The sequence below is a fragment of the Geospiza fortis genome, unplaced genomic scaffold (genome assembly GCF_000277835.1).
Source record: "Geospiza fortis unplaced genomic scaffold, GeoFor_1.0 scaffold11, whole genome shotgun sequence".
Classification (NCBI taxonomy): domain Eukaryota; kingdom Metazoa; phylum Chordata; class Aves; order Passeriformes; family Thraupidae; genus Geospiza; species Geospiza fortis.
Genome location: NW_005054304.1, coordinates 7033921 through 7048511, shown reverse-complemented (window position 1 = coordinate 7048511; position 14591 = coordinate 7033921). Strand labels below are relative to the sequence as shown.

Below are 14591 nucleotides of genomic sequence, written 5' to 3'. Positions count from 1 at the left end.
TCTTCCTTTGCTGTCAGTTAATATGAGTGCTTCTCTCCAGAAGGCTTTGACAAAGGATCTTTGGTGGGAAAGGACTCCAGTGCAGCACCCAGGTGCTATATAATTTCTAGAGATGCATACTGCATACTGTCTGCATGTTTGGCCTTGTGCTCTGGTGTCTGCCCTCAAATGCTGATGATTCTGGTCTCTCTGTCCTTCTAGTGTATTTAGAAACTGCTCTGGAGCTTGTGGGGCTCCGCTGGTCTCTTAAACCTCCATACTGGGGTCAATAGCTTTGCTGGGTTCTTTCACTAGGTGCAGTTCTGGGTGCTTGTGCTGAAGACGTATTTTAAGTGCTGGGGGAGCTTGCAGCAGTAGCCAGAACAGTTATTTCCAGGTGCAAGAACACTCCTGGGTGAGAAGGTTTCTGTTGAGTCACTGCAGTGATGCAGTGCAGCGTTAGCACCTTCACCTCTGCAATGAGCCCACTGGCTAGCATCCAAGGTCTTTGACATGGGAGACACCTAAGCATTTTAGTTCAGTCATCACTCTTGAAAGATGTGTGATATCACCAAGAAGAGACAAGTGAGTTCCTTGTATCAATGTTGCATTTGTATTGATTTTTGTAAAATATCACTCTGGATTCTTAGACAACTGAGTTGTCTAGTAAAACTTAGTTTTGTTGAGCAATTAATTTAATCTTTCCCCCTGAGTTTCCTCTTGGAAAGACGTAGATTTCTTTAAAGAGTGAAAACAGAAATTAGGTTCCTGTATTATGTTGAGACAATTCCTTGTACCTAGACTAGATGTTGCCTGCTGTCTTTTTAAGGAGCATATCTTTTTCCATTGATTAGGGAGAGAACATGGAGGAATGAGACACTTAAACTAAAGCTTGTCCTAGTGACTATATGGCTGCCTTATACTAAGATGTTGCTGGTGGACGATGAAGGTGAATTTCAGGATTAAAGCATTTGCTGTGTTAGTACAAAAAGATAAAGTATATTTAAAAAATAATTGTTTTGCTCTCAGAAACAAAAAATGCTCAAAAGACAGTAGTATGCATGGGAATGCATGAATATGAGAATTACTGGAAGCACAATACTGTGAATTTCTGACAAGGAAAAGCAAACCAATTTTTTAAACTTGCATTCATATGGGTGGTTTGGGAATTCCTGTCTAAATGTATTAGCAGAGTTCAGAACAAACAAAGTAATTAGAAGAATTTGAGTTCAATGGCTAAATCTCCATGACTCAAGCTCCCAAGTGGCTATTAGAATAATTTTTAGTTTACTCATCACTTCTTTCAGGAGAGTTCAAAAATTAGCTGTGCATATTTTTTGGTGTAGAATGCAGAGAATTGCAGTTCAGATTTGCAACTGGTGTTCCTAATATTAAACCAAATTGAATGTGTTTGAAGCTCTACAATTGTTGCCACAACTGATCTCTGCTCCTAAGACAGCAAGGAAAAGACAGAAGCGTTTTTGTAAGGTACAGAGATGGAAACACCTCATTGCATTGCAGAAGACTGAGGAAGGTAGAGATCACTGGGGTGAAAAACCAAATGCTTGTGAGTCTGGATGTGAGCATAACCAGTCCAGCAGATGTGATACCTTGAAATAAATGCTCATGTGGCAAAACAGGCATTGAAAGCAAGGCCTCACACTTACCAAATGGCCAATGAATTTTTTAAAAGCCCCAAATAGGTTAGAATTAGGCATGTAGATTTTTATTTAAGCTAAGTTTCACCATCTTGTGTTTCAGCTCTGTGTTTTATCAGATCTTGATCTTTTCAGAGCAGTTCACTCTTGTGGTTCAGACACAAAGATTGTGAGCAACAGTTCAAATACCCTTTTCTCCTGTGTTAATGGATGCGGTCTTCTATTGCTGGAACTGTGACTCTCTGTACCAACAAATATTTGATAGGGAGAAGTAAGAACTTGCAGCACTGTTTTTAGGTATTGGGCTTAACCAGTTGGTTGGCCAAGCATCCAGAAGGAGATCCTCAGAACACATTTCAGAGCTACAGAGTAAGGCTGCCTGAAACCTGCTTGGCAAGGGCTGTCTCTCTCTGCTGGCTGTAGGCACTCCCTGGAGAAGCTGCAGAAATGAAATATTGGCAGGAGGCTGAGAGATCGCTCCTCTCGCTTTGCGTTGTTTATTCCGAGCAGTGCATGGCGGGTTCCTCCACGGCAAGGAGAGAAGGCTCAGCTTGTCAGCAATTACACTGCTGAAGCAGGGAGAACTGAGATTTTTCTGTCAGAAATTCACACTCATGTCTAAAATTAATGTCAGTTTGTGTGGTTAAGGCACAGTGTCAGAGAAGATAAAGCCCATCTGCTGATAGTGAAGGACTTCTTTTGGCAAGGTATTTTTAGTGACAATTCAGCTACTTAAGCATAGTATCTCCTACTCCATAACTGAAGTTGTTTAACAGTTGAATAAATCATGCTTCTTGGCCACTTTCCAGATATTTAGACTTCATTTTAATTCTCTTAATCTCATTCTGTTTTTCTACATCATATCCTCTGTAATGTATCCCGTCTCCTAAACCTTCAACCCTTATTGCTTTTATCTTATCCAGTACTTCCCCTGCTTCCTTACTTGCTGTTTGACGAACTGCATTGGTGTTTTTCTAAGAAAGATTATCTTGTCCTTTCTGTATTTCTAATGAATAGAAAGGAAATAAATGCCGATTGGCATTCCTTGTATTGAAGTGTGATGTAAGACACAAGAACATGTAAAGGGCAAGGTCAAACAGCTCAAAAACAGATTTGAGATTTCGTTCACTGTTTTCTCCCAATTTGGTTTGTTCAGATTTATTGTGATGGAAGGCAAAGGTCAAGTATATTGAGAAATACCGCCCTGGAGGAGCTACAAGGATGAAGGAACAAAAATAGCTGTCTTTTCTGTCACTGGGCTAATCTGTGTAGGGTATTAACATTTGCAGTGTGGTTACTTTTGGAGGAAGTTTTGTCCATTGACCTGAATTTCAGCTCCTGGAGAGACATAGCCTTAGTTAAGGCCTGCTATGTGGGCTCTGCTTGGCTGAAATGGAGAGGACCAACTGGGTTTTCTCTCCTCCTCTCTGTTCTCCAGGAGCTGGGTGTCAGAGGAGCTGCTGCCCTTATCCTGTCCTTTGGTTGGCATGGTAAGACATGAGGTCCAACACATGTAATCCGAGGATCCATTTGCACCATTTTTTGCAGCTCTCTCTCAAGCAGTCATCTCTGCGGGTGGCCTCCATCATTCAAGCCCTCGTAAACTTGGATATGTTCTGTTCCAACAGAGATTGTGTTGTGAGGGATTGCTCCATCCCCCCAAAAGTGGTTGGCAAATACAGGTGTCCATTTAAAATGCTGGGGTTGGATGCAGTTATTTATGTATGATGACTATGTAATACGAAGGGTAACAAGAAAAGTATATTATCTTTGGATATGGAGAAAATGGTAGATTGTAGGGTAGATGTAGGTATTTCAGAGATGCTGAACTTGAAATAATTAAAATTTGATCTGAAGTTATGCTTGAATGTCTTACTTTGGTTTCTAGCAGCCTTGGAGCATGCACGGATTGGGTATACAAAACTGAAGTGAAAGCAGAGGGGCTGAATTAATATTTCTCAGTGAGTAATGTTGGCCTTTGGAACATTATGTAGATGGGCTTTGTTTTCAGGCAGTGCAGCCCCAATCCTGCATCAGTCTTCAAAACAAATCGCAATCCAGGACTGGGGGCAAAATGAGTACTGAATATTTTGTTTAAACATGAATTATTACAAATTGGAGCATAAGAATAACCTTTCTTACAGGGTTCACATAGATTTTAAATACTGCATTTTCCAGCACTGCAAAGGAATTTTTCCTAAGTATTCAGTATGCTGAAGCCTTTAATGACAGTTTAAAACATCAAGTATAATATAGCAAGGCTATAAACGTTCTCATCCATAATCATATTAAATACTCATGAATATTTGAGCTCAGCAATACAGCTCAAATGCAATCACAAGGAGAGTTTTTGAGGAGCCTCTGCTTTGAAATATTTGGAGATGAGAGCAATGCACTTTGTAAGGGGATGTTAGGCTATGGACTGCCCTTTGTCCCCCTTTATGTAGGTTACACTCTCTAAGATGCCTTCTGTCACTGTAATTTCATGATGAAAAATGGAGCTTTTGCTGAAGCAAAAGATTTTGCATATAAATGAAGCCAATCAGTAAAGCCTTTGTGGCAGTATCACTCTAACTGCTTTGTGTTACCTGTGTTGCCTGCATTTTGCATTTTATTATTATCATTCATTATGTGCTGTTGTTTTATTATTATTTATTAGTGCTATTATTTTTTATTAATTATTTGTTATTTTGCAAGCAGTGCTGATAGAGCTGAATTACCGAGTTGACTTAGGCTAATAAATCTGATCCTAGAGACGATAATCTGGAACAGATTTTAACAAACAGGCAGATGCATGCCCCAGATTTGACTCTCCAGGATTCTCCAGTATCACAGGAGCTAAAACATTTCTGCAAAATCTCTGTAGTTGTATCTGTCATTGCATTTCACCCACATTGGTAAGGCTGCAAATGATGCAGAGCATGTAAAGGAGTCATACAGACTGAGATGAACAACTGTCTCAAGTGAGCGTAGCTGTATCTTTAGCTACTTATTAGACTGTGATCTTGCAGCAGAGTCTGCAGACATGAATATGTGCCTGTTTTCAGCTGCATCAGTTTGTGGAGTGATGTGTCAGGACAAATCCCTTTCATCACCTGAAGTGGATGAGTTCTGGCCAGGAGGTTGGATCTGTTACAGACACAGTGAAGTCTGCCTAGAGGCACAGAACAGACTGCCTCGAGTTGTAACCTCTATAAATTACTGCAACTCTGCTCTCAAAATCTCCATATGTGCTTGTTGAGGGACTCATGGGCATCTGAGATACTAATGAAAATGTTTTGCTGGGGCTGGAGAAAGAAAAAATCCATGCAGTGTTTCCCTGTCCTTTGAGTCCCATATTTCTGGCAGGATTCCCTGGGAGAATGATAAGGTGACTTTGTGGTGCTTCTTTATGAAAGGTACTGTACAAGCAGCGAAAGTAGTGTGTAGCCCCCTGTGACTGTAAATTAGGCTTACAGTGCTGTCATTCCATGCAAGCTGCTTCTGCAAAGCCACTTGGGGAAATGGTAATGTGCATCTTTCATCTCAGACAGGGTGGGGTCAAGCACTGTTGGGAATTTGTAATTAGATGACCCTTTCACATGGAAATCTCTGGTTCTCAGTTGTGACAGGGAGCTGTCAGCAGTTGCTGTCTGGGGAAATCAGTTCAGTGACCTCGGTTCAGCTCATTATAGACAGATTACTACTTCCCAGGTCCTCCTGGCCACTTGAAGCAAGTTTCCCAGGTGCGGTGAATGGTGACAGAGCCTTGCAGTGATGCCTGTCCTGCCACGTGCAGTCATGTTTGTGTGTGTCACTGCCCTGCTCTCAGTGGAGTCTGGAGGTTCACTGTCTGGAAAGCCCACTCTGCATTCAGCCTGTTAGAGCTTGTTTGCAGAGACCCTGAGGTAAATTCATTTAACTAAATGCCTGAGATGTAAGGAATTCTTTTACAGTGAGTTAATCTGACCTCAGGTCACTTTGCTTCTGAGTAAAAGCTGGGACACAGAGCCTTGCTGTGGTTTAACCCTTTGAGACAAGCTTTCTTGAGCATCCCTGTGGAAAGAGACATGGACTCCGTCTGGAAAACCCAAAGAACATGTGGGTGTGGTGTCTGCATGGACAGGAGCTGTGTGGAGCTGCATTGGGTGGGCCAGCCATGCTGGCAGGACACTGTGCAGAAGTGTGAAATGCTGCTGGGTATCAGATTTTGAAGTGAAGAGCTGACAGCCTGATCCAATTACCAAGTAATGTTTTAATTTTGAGAACTACTGCTTCTTCTGCTTTAAAATGACTCACCAATAATTTCAGGTTTTAATATCCTGCAAAACTTGTGGTACTGATGCACCCTTGCCCTTGACCCTTCTTAACTGTGTCAGATACTCTTAACGCTGGTGCCTCATTTAGACAAAGCACATTTTTCCAAATATTTAAAGCAGACACACTGTGCTTTGCACACAGATCATTCAGAGCATCTCTCTGGGAAGGGCAGGTGTCTGTGGAATCTAAGGGAGGGCACACTAGGGAATTTGCTCCTGCTCTGCCTTTGCTGTGTATCTGTTGATGACTTTGCAAGCCACTGTGCTAACTTCAGTGGGAGTTTTCCAGTTCAAATTGCTGAGATAGATCTGAGCTTATCAACACTTTTTCTGCTAGAAATAACCATAGAAATTGCAGGTTTATGGCACCCTTCTGCTGTTTGTGGTAGTGAAACTGATGCTTCTGATGCTGCTACTGAAGTAATTTGTACATATGTGGCTGGAAGGGGATGAAGTCCTTCTGTTGAGGATTTTGTAACTAGAGTAAATTGTGTGTCTAACTCTCAAAGCATTGCAGTTGTAATGCTTAATTAACATGAAAATAGACATAAGGGAGCCATGACTATGAACAGTTTTATACTGTGATGTTTTAACAAGATCTTCATAAATGATCATGAAAATTTTCCAAGGAGTAGGGTGTGCATCAGGAAAGTGGAAGTGTGAGAGAATATTTTCTCACAGATCTGGGTTTTTCTAGTCAGTTGAAGTGACATTTGTAGATGTCATGACTTTTCAGAATGAGAAGAGCTAAAGTAAAATGCTATTTTTTACGTGCATTTTCAGAAAAGTCTAGTCAAACTGGTAGATCATGCAGTGTGGCAGCAGATGGGGTTTACTTTGTATAAATAGGCAGGGTGGTGTGTGTTCATAATATAAACTTATCTTCAGCTCAGCATATATTTGTTGAAAGGAAAATGTCACCATGGAGAGCTCAAAGAGTGTAATAGTCCTTATCATGACTGAGGTCTAATAATAGCAATTATAGGAGAAATATATTAGAAACTTTGTTAAATATGCCTGTTAATGTGGCTGAGAGGTGGCAATGAATAAAATATGGTAAATTTCCATTAAAATAAATCACTTCATGGTCCTTTGCTTAGTTACACTCAGAGAGAGGTGTTAAAAAAGACTGAAGCCATGAGCTTTAGCCTTGTGTTTTGCATATGTGTCTCACCCTACTCATACAGAATTGTTCAGAATGGGATGTTCGATTTTTCACAGGTTTGATCTAATATATTTTAACTGACAAGGTAGTGTGGGGAAGGGAGGGCAAGAAAGTAATGGAATTGGGCAGAAATTAAGTACTGGTTTTGTGCTTTGTGGGAACTATAGACTGGACTGGTTTTCAACCAGGTAGAATTTTTTGTATTAGCTGTTGCCAGTAGCCACCTGTTGGCTGTAATTCCGAGCAGATATGGCTTAGGTGAAAATTCTGCTATCTGGAGTCTTTATTTTGACTTGCATGTGCTCTATTACATTTTCAGTCCTTTTCCTGGGAATGAGATTCATAGGTGTGCCGTTATTTAAGTTGTACTCTGTTTTGGAGAAAGAAATCAGGAAGGTAATAGTCAGGATTTGCCTCAGCTAGCCTAGGCAGGCTTTGCAGCACACCAACACTGGAGCACATCATTTAGCATGGGAAGAGGGGTTCCCTTCAGTCAGGACAATTGCATAGGCCTACTGCATACATACACTTTCTTCAGGCCACTTACTAAGTTTTAGTGAATATGTGACATTCTTCAAAGTGAATTGGCCAGAGCATACATGCACATCCATCAGCAGAAGTTGTCCCATTTGTTCTTTATTTAGTCTGAGGCCAACTTCCACACTAAAGAAATCAATCAGCTGAGACTGACACATTTTTACAGCTGCCAATATTCTACAGCATAAAAGAATTCAATCCTTTAAAACTCAGGTCCTGCTACTCTAGCATGTATTAAATGTTGAAATAATAGCAATAAAGACTCTGTTCTGGAGTACACATCTTACAAAGATGTGTTCCGCTGCAGTGGTTACTCTCCCTGTTGACACGTAGATGTATGGCACAGAGTAAAGCATTGAGAAGGATCAGTAGCCCCTACATAAAGGCACTTTTTCATGACAAATTTCTGGGAGCATCAGCTTTCAGAGCCTTGTTGTTGAAATGCATATCTGACCCCGATAAACTGCAGTTAAAGTTTTAGGGTAGGTTTACTTTCAAGTTACATCCCTGTAAAGTAGCTCAGGGGGAATTTGTTTTGCTTTTGGGAGTTTGGGTTGTGTTTTCTTCTCACATAACGTCTTCTTGTCTTCAGCCAAAAGGTACTTGAAACTTTTTTTTTGGTTTTGGCTTCTCTGCTTCTTCACTGTAAATGTTTCCTGTGTTTCATTACTCCTGATCATCAGTCTCTGCCACTTTAGAAGATCTTTAGGAAATTCACATCCATGCAGCCACTTTGTGGCTTACTGAGAAGCCTGTGTCTACTGGAAATACTGTACAATAGGTAGTGAATGATTGCACTGAATGATTGCAGAAGATCCTTCAGATATTGTGCTTTTGCATTAAAATGGGATTTAAGTCAGTTTGGGGCCAATAAAATTGTCAATAAAGTTTGCAGATTATCATTAGATGCTTCAATGAATTATGAGCTCTGTTGCAAGTGACATGCATTTTTTGCTGCATGAGAGAGTTGTGTGAAATAGATAAGGAAACATGCAGATACAGTATCTTCCCTTTTCTGTGTGCCTTTAAGGTCTGTGGTAAGCTGCAAAGGGGCCTGTTTCAAGAGAGAAAGAAGCCTCTTCTTCAGCAGCCAAGAAGTTGGTTATTCTCTCAGAAAATGGAACTTAGGAATCACTTTTTGTATTGATCTTTTAGGCTCTTCTGTGAAAGGCACCACCTATCTCTATGTTTTAGAAAGCCATTTTGAGTTATGACCCAACTTGCAAAAGAAATGGTAACTCAAAAGTTAGATTAAAAAATCTAGTGTTTTTAAAAGTTAGATTAAAAAATCTGGTTTTCTGATGACAGAATTGGGTCATCTGAAGGCAAAGACCTTGTTTAACTTTCAGTGTTTTGATTAGCATGTGGGATTTCCTAATTTTTTCACTTATCCTTCTTGTGTACCTTTGAGGTTATCATGAACCAGGTTTTGGAGGAATCTGACTCTTGAATGAACAGTTCAGAGCATCTGAATGCCTGAGCTGTCTGCACTGTGGGTCATGAAACCCAGCTTGCAGCAGAGTTGGTGGCTCCTCATTTGGTGGCTGTCTCAATTCTATCCCCGCCTGGATTCTGTGGATAAGGTAGCTTGGCCAAAGGTCTGGTATTTAATATTGATAAGAAAAACTGCAAACAAACTATGGTAGTCGTTAACAACATAGGCACAGGCCTCCTTTCCAGTTCAGAGTTTCCTGTGCCTGCCATCCAGCCTGTGTCCACAAATGAAATGTTACAGAGACCCTCTGCAGGACCTTTTGTATGTTGAGTCCCTGTAACACTCTACTTTGTCATCTCTCCAATTCTAGTGTGCGCTCTGGATTTGAAGGGATGAAGGAACTGGAGATCTGCAACAAGATAATGACAAAAATGCTGGAAAATTACAATACTTTGTTTGAATTAGAAGGCTTGAAGAAGGATGAAGAAAAGCCTGTATGTGAAGAGCTAGCAAAAATAATTTTGGTAAAAGTGAGTATCTCTAATATTTCATTTTCTCCCAGCAAATCAATAATTCAAGCTTCAATTCAGAAATCTTTTAGATAATTGGAGGCAGGCTGTTGTAATAATGTTCCGTGTTATTGATTGATATGCAGTTTACACATTGATTCTGCTGATAGGCTAATTTTCATTACTGGTCTGGAAGTTCATTCTATTCAATGTCTTACTCTTTGTTGGCTACACACTTATTTATGCAGGAAATATATTCACTAAAATTTAAATGTTTTCAAATGAGGAGGCAGAATAATTCTAAGGACAGTGGTCCTAGAGTACCAAACCTCTAGGAGAGAAGTTTCTAACCTTTGCCTTTGTGTGAAGTCTGCCTGTCTCAAACATGAACCTGAGTTTAAAAGTCAGGTGTTCTGACTCAGCCATTTCTGGATGTACTTGAAGAGAAGCATTAAATAAGAGTCTTTGAAAAAAGTACAACACTTTAAAGAAAAGTGTTGTTGTTAGAGTATTATGCCTTTGGTGGGAAGAGGGCTTGTGTGTAACATCAAAGGATTCTAACATTTAAAAGCTGAGAAGTAAGGCAACCAAAGGTGCATTGTTCTGGCTTGTGCTGTCTCTACCACAGGAAACAACCTCAAGTCTGTGCGGGGAAAATGGTCATGAGATGGTTTGCAGGTGCCTCATTTCTTATTGTGTGTTAACTGTGCTGATAATTACTCTCTTAAAGGGTGTGAATTCATGAGTTTGGGAGGGTTGAACTACGTGCCTATCCTTGGTAGGGTTTTACCCACTTGGTAGGGTTTTACCCGCCGATAAAATCACTTTGGCCTTCACTGTCTGGAATAGAAGTTGTCAGAAAATAAGTTATGAAAATACAGTGTCTTTGACCTTGACAGAACAGGAAGTTTGGTGTGAGCCCAGGTTCTGCCATTCAGATGAAATCAGCTGATAACATCTCTGCCTTTGCGATGTATCACAGGAGGGTCTGCTGAATCGGTATCAGTTGGGCTCAGCTGCCTTTAGAAGGGTTGCTGGTTTTCTTAAGTGGGGAATCAGTGAGGAAGTATTTTGATGTATTTAGTTGTCTTTTAACTGTTACTAGTACTCGGCTGAATTGCTTCTGTGGAAGGAGATAGAATCACTGATAGCCTTCCGGTGTAACAGTAACTTCTGGGTAGTGGAAGTGATCTGCCTGGCCAGTGACAGTGATGTTTAGCCACTGATGGTCACTTCAGCAGCAGAACCAGGGAAAGAACATATTTAAAAAAAAAAGGGCCCAGAAGAAAAGCTTCAGATGTATTTCCTTCTCCTTCAAGCCTCAGCAAGTTCCAGAAGCCAAAATAGTCTTTCAATTCTGAGGACTTTGTAGTAATTGGGATTGCGCTAAGGTGAAGATCTGGGAAATTTCCCACAACTGTTGAGAGATACAAGCTATCAAATTACATGTTGACAACCAGAATTACTTCAACAAAATACACTAAGAGATACAATTACTCAAATGAGTTGTGAAGTGTTGCCCATTGCGTTGCCTCAGGAGACAGATGATTGCCTGAGAAAGCCATGCCTAAGTACAAGGGTTCACATTGTGCTTGCATCTTTGGACCTTGTTGATATTTTCCAAATTCTGCTGGCAGCCAGCTGCAAAAATTTGACCTTGTTTGTTGTCCATCTGATTTGGGTGGGAAGTTTCTAGTTTAATCAAGGCACATATTCAAACACAAGAAGTACAATCATCTAATGTCATGTAGCAAAGGTACTAAGAAGGTTTTTTTGAAATTTGTCAGGCGGCTCTATGAAGGGACATTTCATATTATTCTCAAAGGTTACATTTTTTGTATCCTAGCAAATATCCCCCATCCTAGTCAATTTGTATAATAAACTAGAGATGGTACACTTGAAGAGATAACCAAGTGATGATGAGATTCAGTTGAGAAAAGTGATTGCCAGATTGTTAATGCATGAACCATTATTTACAGTAGAAGCTGGTCTGTGTTATACAAGAACAAATGCCTCAGATAATTATTTGTCATGACCTGTGTCGCTGTGTCCAGAAAACACCCACCTATCTGTAGGCAAAGTTACTGCTTCTGGAAAAGCCATTTATTTATCTACAGGTAGGTGGATAGAAATTTTCCAAATAATCCTGTTGTAAGCAGCAAAGAATGTAGGATGCTCAGGACAGTGCTCTTATAAACTTAGGCCCTGTTGCTTTTAAGGATGTTGCATTTAAGCCTGAACCACGGTGGGATGGGGGAGTGAATGGCAAGGAAAGTGAAGAAACTGTGGGCTTGCCCTTTACCAAACTTATCTGCATTTATTTAAGTGGCTTTTTTAGCTTCTGTTTTGGGAACAGCAATAGGGTGAGGAGAGTTTTAGATGATCTCACTCACTTCCTTGTTGGGTATTCCATCATCCTTTCCCCCGCATCCCTCTCTGTATTGCCAGCACTTCACACTGAGTCACTACACTGCTTCCTTTCCTATGATTGCCTTCACTCGCACTTCTTCCTCACTTTTCCATGTTTACATTTTTCTCTGAAGTCCCACAGCCTTGTCACAGAATACGTAGATCATTAGATGAAGTCATGGAAGCATCACTCTTCTCTTGCAGCAGTGTACTGGAAAGGAAAAACAGCTCAAGTGGAGCAAGTTGCATCTTGTTTACTGTATTGGTCATACCTAGGGCAAATCCACAGTGCTGCAGGCTTCCGGGTGGAGCAAGAGCATTTGAATCAGACTGTGGCAGCTTAAAGAAAATATGTTTTAAGGAGGGAGAAAATTAATTAGTGTTAGAGATGGGAAAAAGAGACGTGATTTTGTAGGGCTGTTGATAGTTGAACTACCATTCTTGTTGTGTATGTGCACTGAGGAGGCACAGGAACACCTTAATCCCTGTTATATTTCTTCTTTCAAATATTGTTCAGTCATTGGGAAAGACAAGTTGTGCCAGGTAAAAGGGATTTCTTAGCTTGCTTTCTCAGTGGATCACAATTCAGAAAATAAGGCAGCTGGAAATCTCTGCTAGTTGCATTCCAGTCCCTGCTTTGTTCCCAGGGCTGTAAAGCCTCCTCGTGCTCATTGCTCAATATTATAATTATTTCTCATTATATTATATTTAGAAATTATAGAATGTGTTTCTTTGGAAACATCTACATGTTCTTAAAAAGTACAATTTTAACAAAAAAGAAAATTTGTCTTAGAATAGTTTCTATTTCAATGGGAAATTGAACTGTCAGGTTCATGACACCTTGCCTGGAAGGATTTTGTTCCACCTATTAGAATGATACCAGATGATTATCCAGTTTGGTGGCCAGCAGGTGGAAGTATAACATGTGCTTTCTTCAGAAATATATCTATATTTGGAAATGCCTTATAATAAAAGAATTTTAGGATTTGATTGATTGTTTTTTAAAATTCTGAAATAAACTGGAGTTTATTGGAGTTTACAGGTCTCATTTGCAGCCAGATATTACTGCAATCCTTAATCCAAGCTTTACCTCAATTTCCTAAGTCAGTAAGAGTCTCAGTCTGTTTCTCAGTAGGCTCTGCTAGTTAGAGAGAAATAGGTGAAGTGGGTTGAACATTCTGATTAGGTGCTTGCTCAGAGGTCACATTGTCAGGATCGTAAATACCTGGTTTTTATTAGGCAGTGTTGTGTGTAAACAGTTAATTTTCTGATAGTACATCTGCACTGTTGTGCGTGTTCACATTATAAGTGTCAGGAGTTTGTAAGAAAATAATGCTTATATTTTGTTTTGTAACAGAATTCCTAGTGTGAATCCATATGATCCTGTTAGAATTTTATGTTACTAAACTGAGTGATAACTCAAGTAATGAACAGTTAGTCAGTCTTGAGTTGCAGTATTGCCAATTTTGTAACCTTCTGGAAGATATAGGTTTACAAAACCTATGGTAACAACAGAAATGATAATTTGAACAATAAATAACAATAAATAAAATAAAATATAAAAAAAGGTCTTGAATTGCTGTTTGAACTGTAATTGTATGTCCTATGTTGTAGCACTAGCCAGTGGTGTATTGCTGGAATGAATTGGGATCTTAGGATAACAGTCATTAGGCTTCTCTAATGATCAGAGATAGGCAGTGAAGATTTTTATTTAGTTCAGGTGGCAAGGGAAATTTGGGCAGGAGAACTATGATGAGACTTGCTCTTAGGAGATTTCTAGAATTATTCCTTCTACTGGCTTGAGGTGAAACATGTCACCTTTAATAGCATGGTTTATAGCTCAGTATTGTCTTCAAATAAAACATATACTCTATTACCTAGTCATACAAGGGTTACAATATCTTTTTTTTCCTTCTGTTGTATTTCACCTTTTCCCTCCAATGCCTTCTTGACAGAGCACTTCTAGTTTCAAGAACCAGTCAGCTCAGAGCACATAAATATTTGCACTGGCACAGAACACTGGCATTATGAGGATGTAATGCTGTTCCTGATTTGATCACATGTTTGGGACAGGAATGCAGAAGGCTTTTCCCATTCCTCTCTAGCTGGGTGGTAGAATACATACCCTGTTCACCTGATGCAGAAGAAAAAGCAAGTGCATTTTGAAAATTAATGTAACATTAAAGTAATATTAATGTAATATAACATTAAAATCAAATTCAAAGTTGATCCTACAAAGTCAAGTAAATACATCTACAGCTTTATCATTTTGAGTATATTGTAGTTGCATTCTGATGACCTCTGAACAGGTAGGTTTGAGTTCCTGAAGAGCTGCAGAAATCAGTCTCCTGCTGATTTTTGCAAAAACAAATAGTTTCAAAAGAACTCTTATTTTAGATGCAATTACCTCCCTGCATTTTTATCCTGTTTGTTTCCTGTCTTCTAGCCAGAGCTGCCACTTCAGTGGGGAGGATGAGTTGACAGAGTAGTTTTTTGCACTTTAACTGGCAGTACAAGTGCATGCACAGCGTTGTGCAAGCCTGCTCTGAGATTTGTGACATGCAGGGAGTCCCCTGCTGCAGGTGGGGCTGCACCTCTGGA

At 39.9% G+C, this 14591-nt stretch overlaps 1 protein-coding gene across 3 annotated transcripts in view; it reads left to right on the top strand.

The window, feature by feature from the left end:
• Positions 1–14591, top strand: part of FAM13A (family with sequence similarity 13 member A) — a 117322-nt gene that overhangs the window by 12270 nt on the left and 90461 nt on the right. For all 3 annotated transcript variants that reach the window (XM_031066438.1, XM_031066437.1, XM_031066436.1), the window contains exon 4: positions 9443–9602. In XM_031066438.1, coding sequence (XP_030922298.1) covers positions 9443–9602 — 160 coding nt within the window. The remainder of the gene's footprint in view (positions 1–9442; positions 9603–14591) is intronic.